The 13,739-nt window shown below is 36.9% G+C and overlaps 2 protein-coding genes across 2 annotated transcripts in view; one reads left to right on the forward strand and one right to left on the reverse strand.

The window, feature by feature from the left end:
• Dmd (dystrophin) overlaps positions 1-13,739 on the forward strand; it is a 2,258,623-nt gene that overhangs the window by 645,131 nt on the left and 1,599,753 nt on the right. The window lies entirely within an intron of this gene.
• Positions 4,987-6,249, reverse strand: LOC130868017 (glyceraldehyde-3-phosphate dehydrogenase-like). The gene has a single exon (XM_057760250.1). It carries the CDS (start codon positions 6,181-6,183, stop codon positions 5,182-5,184), a length of 1,002 nt encoding a protein of 333 aa, XP_057616233.1. The 5' UTR covers positions 6,184-6,249; the 3' UTR covers positions 4,987-5,181.

Here is a 13,739-nt window from a genome sequence, read left to right on the forward strand (position 1 = left end):
GATATAAAAGCTGTTGGTTGTATACTAAGGTAACACTACTGACATAAATGACCCCATTACTGCTAGATAAATAAGGTCAAGAGAGACATTTTTACTGAAGTCAATTATGATACATTTAAATTGAAATATGGAAACTGCTTTATTTAACAGGGGTACTACTGGCATTCCATAATATTGTATGGCCTTGTAATATTGCAGTGGGTGCTTTCCTCATCATACAAGACATCTTCGATCATGTTAATTAAAGCATGTCTTGCCCACTTGCTACCTTCTGTAGACAAGTGTACTTAGAAATAATTCTGAAGACTATGAAGCAGGTAAACAAGTCACTGTCTAAACCTACTTTAGAGAAGGTTGTGGAACTCGTCTTTTTATGTACAGTTCAGGTTTGCTTCGAATTCATGATTTTACTACTTCTGCCTCTTCAGCTAGTCCTACTGGTATATATCATCTCAATCTGTAAAGGTGTCAACTACTTTCCCAAAAAAGAACCACAAGCTGACAATCAAGTGTGCAAACACGTGAACCTATTTTATGCTCAACTACATGTTACATCCAAACTTTAACAAATTAATTCATAATTTTAGAGTCCTCAGTGTTCAAATTTCTGAATCCCCATTTTCCTTGACATTCACAAAAGACTGTCTCACATTTGTCATTGAAGAATCAGATGATATACTGGAGTTTGGCAGTAAATACTACTATTGAATAGCTATGTTTCTTTTTTATTTTAATTTATATTTTTAAATTTCATTTTACCTTCTATCTGCAGTTCTCCCTCTACCCTTAGTCCCGCCTCCCTGTATTCCCCTTAGCCTACTCCCATACACTCTTCCAAAAGGGTAAGGGCTTCCTTGGGGAGTCAATAAAGTCTGGCACATTAAGTTGGGACAAGATCAAGACCTCCCCCAAAACTTAAGGCTTAGCATGCCATCCCACCTTAGATGTGTTTCTTTCTTTAAAAACGGAAATAAATGTCATTTTATTTTTTCTTAAATACATATTCTAAAAATATACAAAGAACCTCCTTTCTCATGCTGTTTTTGTAATTTGTGTGGTTTTTTATCTTTAAATTCTTTAAAAGTAGCTTCACTTTTAACAATGAAAAATTTAAATACATAAACGTGGTAGCACTCAGCTTAAAGGTGTCATTTAATATGTTGGCATTTGAATTCAGCCTTTCACGTGTTTCTTTAAGAAATCATCAGACAGATCAGTTAAATTTACGGTAGGGAATGGAATAAAATAAACCCTAAAAAAGAAAACACCATTGTAAAAGTCCCCGGAAGAAATGGAACTTGTAAATATTTTTTTTATATTAACTGATGACATAAATGTAGCCTAAAGAAAAAGCTCAAAGCAAAGGTGCTGCAATCAGCTGGATGACAGTCATAATGCTGGAGAGCATGACATTTGCTCTACAGTGAAAGGTTCTGCTAGGAAGAAATAAAGGAGAATAAAAGGTAAAATACCAGAACAAAAGTGCCAGTAAGGAAAGAAATAGTAGCAAAAACAAGACATAGTAGAAGCATCTAATTTGCTGGAGTTTAAAATATCAATATAAACTGTGAGTCTATATAGACGTTATTTTACTAAGAACTGAGGATGGGACTATAAAGTTTTGGAGAGAGAGCAGAAGAAGAGGAAGGGGAAGGGGAAGCTGGTTGGTATGTAAAATAAATGAAAAATTGTTACATAAATAGAAAAGAGTTATGGATTTTAAGAAATGATAAACTCTGCCTGATACTGTTCTTAAAATGGTTGCTTTATCCTAGAGCAATACATGAAACATCATCCAACCCTTGCAAATACTCTTGAATGTATTTTTCTCAATTACTTCATTCATGAAATATTTACTGAATACTTTGTTACAGTGGAGAAACAGAGTATCAGTATTTAAAATAGTTGAATATCATCGGAAATGTGAAGATTTCCTTTAAATGTTAGATTTTCCCAGTCCTTCCTGTTTTCAAAATAGCTTTCATAAATAATTTATTGCTTGTGACAACTTATTAGGAGAAATATTTATACCAAGAGGAGAAGTTAGGAGTGAAGACTTTTGGCCTTTCTGATTTTCCCCAAGATTTGTGAGCTACTGATAAATGTGACACTTACATAATCCTGCAAAGCCATACTGCTTGGAATAGTACATCATACAGTGGATATACTGAATGTCCTTCTGTTTAGTGCAGGCAATAAGTTCCTGCTTTTCAATGGAGAGTAATGGAGGAACAAGAAAACCTGGATTGTAGTAATATTTCCTTTACTTATTTATTATCTACTTGATTTTTGAACTTAAGCCATTACCTTTCGGCTATTCATATCACCACACAAATAGCAAGGAATAAATAATTGTTTTACACTTTTGTGAGAGTTAGGAAGCAGTGGAGTTTGAAAAATAATTCAAACACAAAAGACAAAGATTTTTAGGGATTAGTCAGTATACAGGTAGAGTCTAAGAAACGTGTCACACAGACCATCCAGAGTCTTTCCCCCTGTACCAGGCTTGCTTTTGGGTCACTAACCAGTTCCCAAATCATGACACTGAGACTTATTATTAAGAATGATTGTCCTTATCTTATGCTTGCCCCACTAGCTCCTAAAACTTAAATTAGCCTGTTTCTCTTCACCTACAATTTTGCCTCAGGCCTTTTTAATCTTTCTTCCATTATGTATGTCTTACTCTGTGTCTGACTGGCAGCAGACTGCCTGTCGGCCTGCTCCTGGGCATCTACCTTTCTTTCTCCCTTGTTCTATTTTCTCTCTACTTTTATTTTATTTTTTAAAAAATGAAGACAAACTATCTTTTTTTTTCATTTGACATACTATTCTCAGTTCCCACTCCCTCTCCTCCTCCTCCCCTCCAGGTACCTCCTCTACCCCCATCCACTAGTCAGGGAAGGTAAGGCACATTGCTTTGGGGAAGGTCCAAGACCCTCTCTACTATATCTAGCCTGAGCAAGGTGTCCATCCAAAGAGAATAGGTTCCCCAAAAGTCAGTACAAGCAGTAAGGATAAATACCAGGGCCACTGCTAGAGGCCCCCCAGTCTACCCCAGCAATGCAACTGTCAACAACATTCAGAAGGACTAATTTGGTTCTATGCTGGTTCCTTTCCTGTCCTGTGGAAGTTGATGAGCCCCTGTTAGCTCAGGTAAAACTATTTCAGTGGGTGTCCCCATCATGGTCTTGACCTCTTTGCTCATATTCTCACTCCTCCCACTCGTCAATTGGACTTTGGGAGCTCAAACCAGTGTTCCTATGTGGGTCTCTGCCTCTGTTTCCATCAGTTGCTACATGAAGTTTCTATGGTGATATGTAAGATATTCATCAGTCTGAACACAGGACATGGCATGTTCTTACACCCCCTCCTCTATTGCTTAGGGTCTTAGCTGGGGTCATTCTTATGAATTTCTGAGAATTTCTCTAGTCCAGGTTTCTTGCTAGCCCCGTAATGGTTTACTCATTTAAAATATCTCTTTTTTTTTGCTCTCATCTCTCTCCTTACTCCATCTTGACCATCCAGTTCCCTCAAGTTCTCTTCCCCCTTCTCCTTCTCTCTTCCTCTCCCCTTCCACTCTCCTTTTGCCCTCCACCCCTATGCTCCCAATTTTACCAGGTGATCTTATATATTTCTCCTTTTCAGGTGAATATATGTATTTTTTTAGGGTTCACCTTGTTACTTACCTTCTCTACGATCATGAACTATAGATTCAATATCCTTTGCTTTACAGCTAGTATATATCTATCCACTTACGAGTGAATACATACCGTGTTCATATATTTGGGTCTGGGTTACCTCACTTGAGAAGCAACCTAAATGCTCCTCAACCAAAGAATGGATAAAGAAAATGTGGCACACTTACACATTAGAGTACTACTCAGCGGTAAAAAGCAATGACATCTTGAAATTCACATGCAAATGGATGGAACTGCTTTCTCTTCTTGAGCCTAGATTCACTTTCCTCCTTATTCTCTCTGCCTGCCAGCCCCACCTATTCCTCTTCTGCCTAGATATTTGGCCCTTCAGCTTTTTATAAGCCCTCAAGGTGACTTAGCCCCATCTTTACGTCATTGAAAAAATGCAGGATAAACAAATGTAATACAGCTTTAAAATGTTAAAGTAATATTCTGCAGCATAAACAAATGCAATACATATTTACATAAAGTAATATTCCACAACATCATTCAGAAGCCCTAGAATAAAACTTAACTATCAGATTCAGTAAGCAGAATGCAATTCATCAAGTTCAAGCTTATGTCTTCTGCTGTTGTAGCTCTCTGAAGCTCAAAATTATAAATCTGTGTATCTAAATTTCTTGAGTAGCATATTTATAAAAATAAAGAAGAAATGGGTGCAAGAACTCATGAATGTTTAATAAAAAAAAGTGTTCCTCTTTTATTAAAAACAAGGTTCTCTATACTTGTGGCCAGAGAAGGAATAAAAGGTTAAGTAAATACAGAAACGTGTATGTGATTTAAAAACAGAGATCGAGGAAGAAGACAGTAAATCAGACTTTCCTAAAACGTTTCTTTATTTCACATTCTCTCTAAAAGATTAAGGCTTCACTGCTCGGTGATTTGTTGATTATTGTGCCAGGAGAAAAAAAGAGAGAATAATTAGAAATAATCTTCACCTTCAAGTACGTTTCAGTGTAATTTGGGGTTCAGAGATAGCCAAAACAGAGCAATGGGTATAAAATACAACTGCAAATATAGTAACAAATTTCATTTTACAGTGTAGGCACTCTGTAGAAATGTGTGAGAGAATTTATACTTATCCTGAGAAAGGAGTTGAGCTAAAATCTAAAGAGGTTTAGAAACAGATGAGATAAAAATTCTGTGGGGAGAAACTTCTTGGCTGTGGAAATGGAAAGTATTTAGAATCAGTAAAGGGAGATTAGCACAGGGAAAACATACAGACTGAATTAATTAGGGCAGTTGATTGATTTTCCTTTCTGTATCTGATTTCTTTTTTTTTTTAGGGGTGCAATGAACTTTATTGATGGTATTCAAGAGAGTAGGGCTCCCTAAGCCCCTCCTGCTATTCTGGGGGTCTGGGATGGAAACTGTGAGGGAGATGCTCAGTGTCAAGGGTTGAGTTAGGACAGGGACTGCTCAGCAGCCGAGGGCCTCTCTCTTGCTGTGTCCTTGCTGGGATGGGTGGTCCAGGGTGGGCTTCTTACTCCTTGGAGGCCATGTAGGCCATGAGGTCCACCACTCTGTTGCTGTAGCCAAATTCATTGTCGTACCAGGAAATGAGCTTTACAAAGTTGTCATTGAGAGCAATGCCAGCCCCAGCATCGAAGGTGGAAGAGTGGGAGTCACTGTTAAAGTCACAGGAGACAACCTGGTCCTCACTGTAGCCCAGGATGCCCTTTAGTGGGCCCTCGGATGCCTGCTTCACCACCTTCTTGATGTCATCATACTTGGCAGCTTTCTCCAGGCGGCATGTCAGATCGACGACGGACACATTGGGGGTAGGAACACGGAAGGCCATGCCCGTGAGCTTCCCGTTCAGCTCTGGGATGACTTTGCCCACAGCCTTGGCAGCGCCAGTGGACGCAGGGATGATGTTCTGGGCAGCGCCACGGCCGTCTCGCCACAGCTTCCCAGTGGGGCCATCCACAGTCTTCTGGGTGGCCGTGATGGCATGGACTGTGGTCATGAGTCCTTCCACGATGCCAAAGTTGTCATGGATGACCTTGGCCAAGGGGGCTAAGCAGTTGGTGGTGCAGGAAGCGTTGCTGACAATCTTGAGGGAATTGTCATACTTGTCATGGTTCACACCCATCACAAACATGGGGGCATCGGCAGAAGGGGCAAAGATGATAACCCTTTTGGCCCCACCCTTCAAGTGGGCCCCAGCCTTCTCCATGGTGGTGAAGACAGCGGTCGACTCCACAACATACTCGGCGCCAGCATCCCCCCATTTGATGTTGGCGGGATATCGTTCTTGGAAGATGGTGATGGCCTTCCCATTGATGACAAGCTTCCCATTCTCAGCCTTAACTGTGCCTTTGAACTTGCCATGGGTGGAGTCATACTGGAACATGTAGACCATGTAGTTGAGGTCGATGAAAGGGTCATTGATGGCAACAACCTCCACTTTGCCAGAAGTGAAGGCAGCCCTGGTAACCAGGCGTCCAATACGGCCAAATCCGTTCACTCCGACCTTCACCATCGTGTCTCTGGAATGAGGCTGGCACTGCACGAAAAGAAGCGGCTGTCTCTAGAACAGGGAGGAGCAGAGAGCCTGTATCTGATTTCTTATGAAGTCTTATATAAGCTGATTCTTTTTGGTCTTGCTAGTTCTTTTGGACCTATTGGATAATATCAAGTGTAAACTGAAGTCCAGGTCAAGAGGAGAGAAAGGTCCAGACCCTATGGCTTTTATGCATGCTAGATGTACTCCAGTTGAAATCAATAACCAGTACCCCTTATTAACACTCACTATATTTCCAGCAGTGTGTTGAGTTCGAATATTTATTGACTTTCCTGATTTTCATAATACTTGTATGAGTGCAAGAAACAAAAGAGAAGACGGGTTCTTTATCTACTTCCAAAGCCTGTCTTTATGACAACTGATACCTAAGAAACTTGTTATATAAAATTCAAGGAACTTCAGAAGGCAGATAATTAAATAGTAATGGGTGATGGGAGATCAAGTGATGTAATATTTCGTCAAATAGATGGGATGAATGATAACTACTCTATTCAGGTGTATAGGTGTGTAAATGCTGAACCTTTGGAGGTCATTGATGGCCAGCTTGTGGCATATAGCTACATGCAAGCAACTGAAAAAATTAAATTCTATCTACAACTGCATGAATTTGGGTATGCCATATGTTCTCCCTTTTCTAAATACCAATGTCTTAGATATTACAGTATAAGACAGCCGCTGAATAGCTGTTTTTTATATATCAGAAAAACCTTGGGTCCTTAAAGCCAATGCAATCTAATCAGTCACAACTTAAGTGGTTGAAATAGGAAACAATGACAATTAGGGATTTGCTCCAAAGCACAACCTTAATAAAATATGGGCTGAGAGATGTGGTATAAAATACAAAAGTATCTGATTTGCAAACTGGCATGTAAGAGAATGAAAAGACAGAACATTTCCCTACTTGAATCACAAGGGAACTCATCTTCAGTCTTATAAATTTTTCTTTATTTCATATAAATTCATGATCATTTATAAATCAAATGCATGAGGCACACAATATTGGAATCATATAACCTTGGTCAAACATTTCATTTGGATATTTGAAGACTGTTGTTTGATGTTTTACAATCTTTGTATACTTTTACTTTTTTGATGATTGCAGTCATCTAAAATAGCACACAATTCTACCTTTTTCTTTTTCTGAACTAATAGACTTCCATATTTTTCTTTTTGCACTTTTGCATTGTAGTGGCAAGTATAAAGTAATAATTTTTTTATTGAATCAGAAATCAAGCATCGAAGTTATTAAAACATTAGATCTTCAGCTGTATTTCTTTCATAAAAATCTAGATTAATATTTATGAAATATTTTAAATATCTTTTCAGTTTGGGATTGAATTTCTTGAGTCAATATGATAAGGAAATTCTATTCTCTATGGAACAAATAAGTGATAATGATAATTACTTAATATGGGTTTTTTTTCAAATTTACTTTATGCTTCTAAGAGTATATAAAACCTATGCTCAACTGGAAACTTAGCCAATAGCTACAGAACATTAAAAAGTGATTGGATTTTGTTTAGTTACTGAAGCTGAATGACAGGAAGGAAGACCTTTAATACTTGCAATGGCAATTGCATTCTCCTGTTCCCTAGATTAAGTTTTCTGATTATGGTACAATAGAAAAATCATTAGTATGCTTCAGTGGAGCACTTAATGTAGCAGAAGTGAAACCCAAACCTTGTTTCTATTTGGAAGCAAATTGTTTTAACTTCCACTGGCTTTTAATATACAACTGTTTTCTTCATTGCTTCCCAGCCTAAAGAATGTTTAATTAAGTACCTACCACTACTTAGAATAAATTGGATAAAGTCCATGGGTATTTTATAACTATTTAAGTTTAACATATGTTTTATATTTAACTAAGAGTTGACTGTTATTTAAATAGTTTCATAATTAAGAAGTAATTAGCAATGCATAAGTATCATTGAGTTATAAAACACATTTTATCAAAGAGCCTGGGTTACTATATTCAGCTACTATTACTTTGTGTGAATACTACTTGTCAACAGGTAGCTTTCCAACAGGAGTCATAGAATGCTACAAAGTATATATTGGCTTATTTTTATTTTAGAAGAGGCGTGAGATTGTTTTCATATTTTTCTTTCCAAAGCAGTTTTAATCATATTGCATAATTTTGATGGGACCCATGTGTCAATACCAGGATCTTGCCCAATTTATACAAGCAATTTGCCACTGCCTTCAAATTACAGTTGTAAATATATTCTTCTTCTATGATTATTTTTAAGATAATTTTCAAAGGGAGTTGTTCCCAAATATAGCCCCTGGTTTCCTAGGAATCCTTTCCCTCACTAAGATCCTGTCCTGTTAAAGATTTCTTTTCTACTTAACCTAACCTCAGTAATGCCCTTCCTACTGTAATTAAAGTCTGCTCACCAGTTGCATGAAGAGTTCATTTGGACAAAAGATTACAGATTTCCACCAGAAAAAAAAACAGTATATGAAAAAAGTAACACATTCATCTTCATTTCATAGAATGGAAATAATTATCAGATATTTTTATGAAAATAATGAAAAAAATAATTATATTTCCAGGATAACAGAGCAGTGTATTCCCAAAGATAGCCACATTTAATTTACTTATGTATAGGAGTGAGAACTCATGGTTAGCAGCCCAGAATATGATCTTGATTTTATTATTGATAAATTAGGAAGATCATCATGCTTGACCTTTAGATTTCCCAACTTATTTTTTTTATTTTTTTATATATGCACTGTTCTTATTATACAAATATGTGGTTTTCAAATGTAAAATTGTTGCTAATTTTAATTAGTCACGTCTACAATAAATGTAAGGAAAGCCTATACTCTAAAATGTCAGAGACTCTTTATTGTAAACAAATGTCAGTTATTATTAGATGTTGATAAAATGGTACATAAGTACATGTGCTCATTCTATATGGCTGAATATATAGAAATTTCAAATAGATTTACTTATAGACACATATTTATTCAGCAATATAAAAATATTGATAGAACTTCCATTACTGCTTGTAACATGGAGGGTCCTGTTTGTTGGGGTTTCTGTTCCACCCAGTACCCTACAGTTGGCAAGCCCCAAAGAAAATCACACAGAGGACTCCATAAATTATAAAGCTGATTGGCCCATTAGGTCAGGATATTTATTAGCTCTTGTAGTTTGTATTAACCCATTATTCTGATCTATTTTTGCCATATGGCTCAGTACCTTTTATAGCTGGCAGGTCACATCCTGCTTCTTTGGAGTCTGGCCAGGAAAGGGAGGAATCAACTTCCTCCTTCCCAGAATTCTCCTGTTCTCATTGCATCATTTCTACTTCCTATCTGGTTTTCCTGCCTATACTTCCTGCCTAGCCAATCAGCATTTATTTTAAAACATGATTGACAGATTACAGACAATTCTCCCACACCAACTGCTTTCTCCCAAGTATTTTGTATACAAAGTTAAAAGACATTGCCATTATTTTAAGGGAAGATGTGTCATAGAAAAGATAAAAGTGGGGACTGTGAGACAACTCATTGTATAAATGTTTTGACATATCTGTCTGTCAACCTGAGTTGGATACCCAGGACAGGTACAAAAGTGGAGAGCACAAACTCCTGAAAGTTTTTCTCAGAATTGAATGGCTGAGGTCATAGTGAGGAACTAGGGTAAGACAAGGAAGGGGAAACTGTGATCAAAATTCATTGTATGCAAAAAACATTTTCAATAAAATAGGAAATTTTCCTCTGCATTACACATATGCACCATGGTATTTCAGTGATGTGTATATATGCTAATAATAAATTTTTAAAAATTAAAAGATATATTTGATGGGAGAAATTGAGAATGTTTTATAGACTATGATTTTTATCTGAAATAATACTGTCAGTGAAGACTTAACGTGGTTAGGATAACTCTCTTGTTAATTTGAAGGAGTATGAGAATAGTATGGTGAAGGGAGGGGAAATAAAGTAATATATAGGAGAGAGTGGAGGTAAAATAAAAAAGTCAGATTAGTGGTCATGGTGGTTAACACCTTGACATAAAAACACTTGGTGGAGGAATCTTGAGGTCAAAGCTAGCTTGTACTACATAGCAAGATACTGCCTCACACAATGGCAATAAAGTAAATAAATAAATAAATATCAGATTCTAACTTGGGAAAGATTTGTGAGGAAGGGCATATTATTACCAGATAATCCTTAAGGAAAGTTTCATGGCTATTTAGAAGACACGTTTGGTTATCTGTCTTGTAATCTAATGTGTAACTTAAATAACACTATAATATTAATGATATTGAGTATCAAGTCTGACTTTCGATGACCTCATTTAAAGCAGATTGTTTTGTATGTGTATATATGCCTAAATCTAAAATCAGTTCCTCACCAAGTCATTGACCTAAATTAACACCTTTTTCTGCAGAAAGACAGATTTGGGACATGTTGTGATAGACTTGTCAGAATTTAAATATAATATATTTTCTATGGAAACTGGGTGAGTTTTTCTTTAATGCTTTATATGTGTTTCATTAAAACAATGAATAGAGCTCCAATGTTCTGAGTATAATGTGGAGATATGTGATTTTTATGACAAAGTTAGCAGGAGAATTAATCAATATATTGACTCATGTGATAGTGTGTGCCTTGTATGAAATGTGTATGTTACAAGAGCAGAGTGGCAGCGGTTTGCTCTTGAGAAATACTGGTGAGGTTTATACACTACACTTCATATTAAAAAAACTGTGTGCCCTGGAGCAAGTGAAATATGTTATACCTTACTTTCTTTGCATTAGTTACATTTCCTATCACCATGACTAAATATCTGACAAAAAGCCATATAAAGGAGTTATGATTCGTTTTTATGTTACAGGAAAAAGTTGTGCTTCATAGTGTCAGGGAAGGCATGGGGTGGGCACCGCTTTCATAAGTGGCAGCAGGAAATTGTGGCTGTTTTTTCATATTTCAGAAGATCAGGAAGCAGAGCGAGAGAGGAATGCAAGTGCTCAGCTGATTTTCTCCTTCGTGCATTTGTATTTAGTTCAGGATCCCAACCATGACAGATGCTATCCCAGTTCTTGGAAGATCTTTCTACAGACTACAGATAATCATTTCTAGACATGGCCTTGCAGGTGTATCTGAACATATCTTACACTAATGTTTTAGTCATTTATTAATTATCAATCAAAATTGAAGATTATATCAGTAAAATGATATCAATTGAGTTTTTCAAAAAGATTCCTTTGAAGAATAGACACTAAAATATTTAAAAGCATTTCAAGGCAGTATCTGATAGATGCTAAGCATTGGGCATCACTTAAATATTTGGTGGAGCAGAGTTACATGGGGAAAATCTAAGTTACCCAGCTAAGGTTAGGGATAAATGCTCTTGGCAAGAGTAGATTGAGCAAGTGACATGAGTTGGGGCTGCCTACCTGAAGTGAGTGTGTGTGAGAAGGAGTATAAAAAAGTAGGTGTGGGACATGTGGCCATGGCCAGTTGTAAGACTTGGTGGAGTTGCTGTTGTGGGGCTAATGATGTCCCTCTAGAAGAACGGTCTTCACTTAGTCACAATGAGTGTGGTTGGTGGTACAAGTCTGGTGTTTGCTTAAAGAAGACAGAAAGTGTATACAGCCAGGATGAATGGACTTGATAAGGTGGGTGAAATTTAATTTGGGGCTAAATCTAGGCTGGTCAGCTAGAGATGGGAACGAGACTTGTGGATGGAGGTAGAAAAGGATAACTACATGAATTGGAGCTCTATACCTGAAGATGGTTTGTGGGAAGGGGCACATTAAGACTGGTGGGATATGTGCTCCTTTTTGTTTTATTCATTTAGAGATAGGGTTTTGCTATGTAGCTCTAGTAGACTTAGAACTTACAAAGATCACTTTGCCTGTACTTCTCAATTCTAGGATTCAAGGTATGAGCCATGAGAACCTAAAATTTTGTTTTTAATCTATGTAAAGGGCTCACAGTCCCACCTACAAAGGTCAATGAAATGTATATGCATTATGTCTTCAGATGGATAAACTGTGATTCATGGGTTCATATAACAGTTGCACTTCTAAAGGTTAAATTATTTTATTTTGACATTTGTGAAGCTAGCCGTATTTTAGAAGTTATATTCTAAGTTTATTATTATGATCCACCACAGATATTCAGAAATAGAATGGGCTCTGTGGATTTTAATCAACTGTTATTTTTATAAAATCATTTTCACTTTGTTGTCTACATTATTTTCCATAGTTTTGAAGAGATTAGACTCAAAACCTATAGTGGGGCCATGATTTTCATATATTGTTATTCTATAGTTGTTAGAATTTGACATATTTCATTTTCTTTCATTCTTCTCCTATTTCTTAATGAAACAATAATAACTGTAGTGATAATGAGCCAAAAGCAGGGGAAATAGGTTGATTACAGACAGTTTATAACCTTGTGAGTAATTGAATGTTGATTATATAAATTCTAGATAATATCATTATTGTACTCAGACTGCCTATTAAAAAGTCATAGAGATAAGAAATATAGACTTCTGATTTCTAGATATGCAGTTGAATAGGAATCTTATCATTACAAAATATTTAACTGTGGATAGGAAATATTGTTTAAATGATTCATTAGTTATCTTGGATCCTACGAAATAGTTTCTCAAAATATAACTTCAGAAGTGTCAGTGACAATCAAGATATTGGACATTTGTTTTCTTTTTTCCCATCTGCTGAGTCCCAATGCTCAGAAAGTAGATAGTTTGATAGCTTAACCACACCTTAGACTTTCTACTTATTTGGGAGGGTAATCATGCCCATATCACACAAAATACTGTATTTGTTGCTTCTTTATGTTGGCTGCTCCTAAAGGCATTCACTCTGGGGTAGAGTCTAATATGAGGGGCCGGCTAGTTTGTTGGGGTTTTTGTCCTGCCCTTTATCCCACAACTGTTTAGCCCCAAAGAAAATCACACATAGGTCTCTATAAGTTATAAAGCTGATTGGCCCATTAGCTCTACCCTCTCACTGCTAACTGTCACATCTTGATTAACCCATTTTTCTCATCTATGTTAGCCATGTGGCTCAGTACCTTTTTCAGTGGGGCAGATCACATCCTGCTGCTTTGGTGATCTGGGCAGGAGTAGGAAGAATCAACTTCCTCCTTCCGAGAATTCTCCTGTTCTCATTATATCATTTCTACTTCCTGTCTGGTTTTCCTGCCTATATTTCCTGCCTGGCCAATCAGCATTTATTTAAAACATGATTGACAGAATACAGACAATTCTCCCACACCAGTAGAGTGCTTGTAAGTCCTAGATCCCAGCGGCAGCAATGAAGACAAGTTTAAAACTGAAATGGGAGCTGATGAGTGCCCTTGCTGTTTAAACATGAGAACCAGAGTAGGAACCAGAACCTACATAAAAAGCAGGACATGGGCAAAGCAATAATTTCAAAAGTCCTTAGATGTAGCAAACCAAAACTTGAAAAAATATTTTAAGATCTACAGTTGGAAAGTCTTTCCCAGAACTGCTGTTCTCAACC

Source organism: Chionomys nivalis, chromosome X (genome assembly GCF_950005125.1).
Source record: "Chionomys nivalis chromosome X, mChiNiv1.1, whole genome shotgun sequence".
In the NCBI taxonomy this organism is placed as follows: domain Eukaryota; kingdom Metazoa; phylum Chordata; class Mammalia; order Rodentia; family Cricetidae; genus Chionomys; species Chionomys nivalis.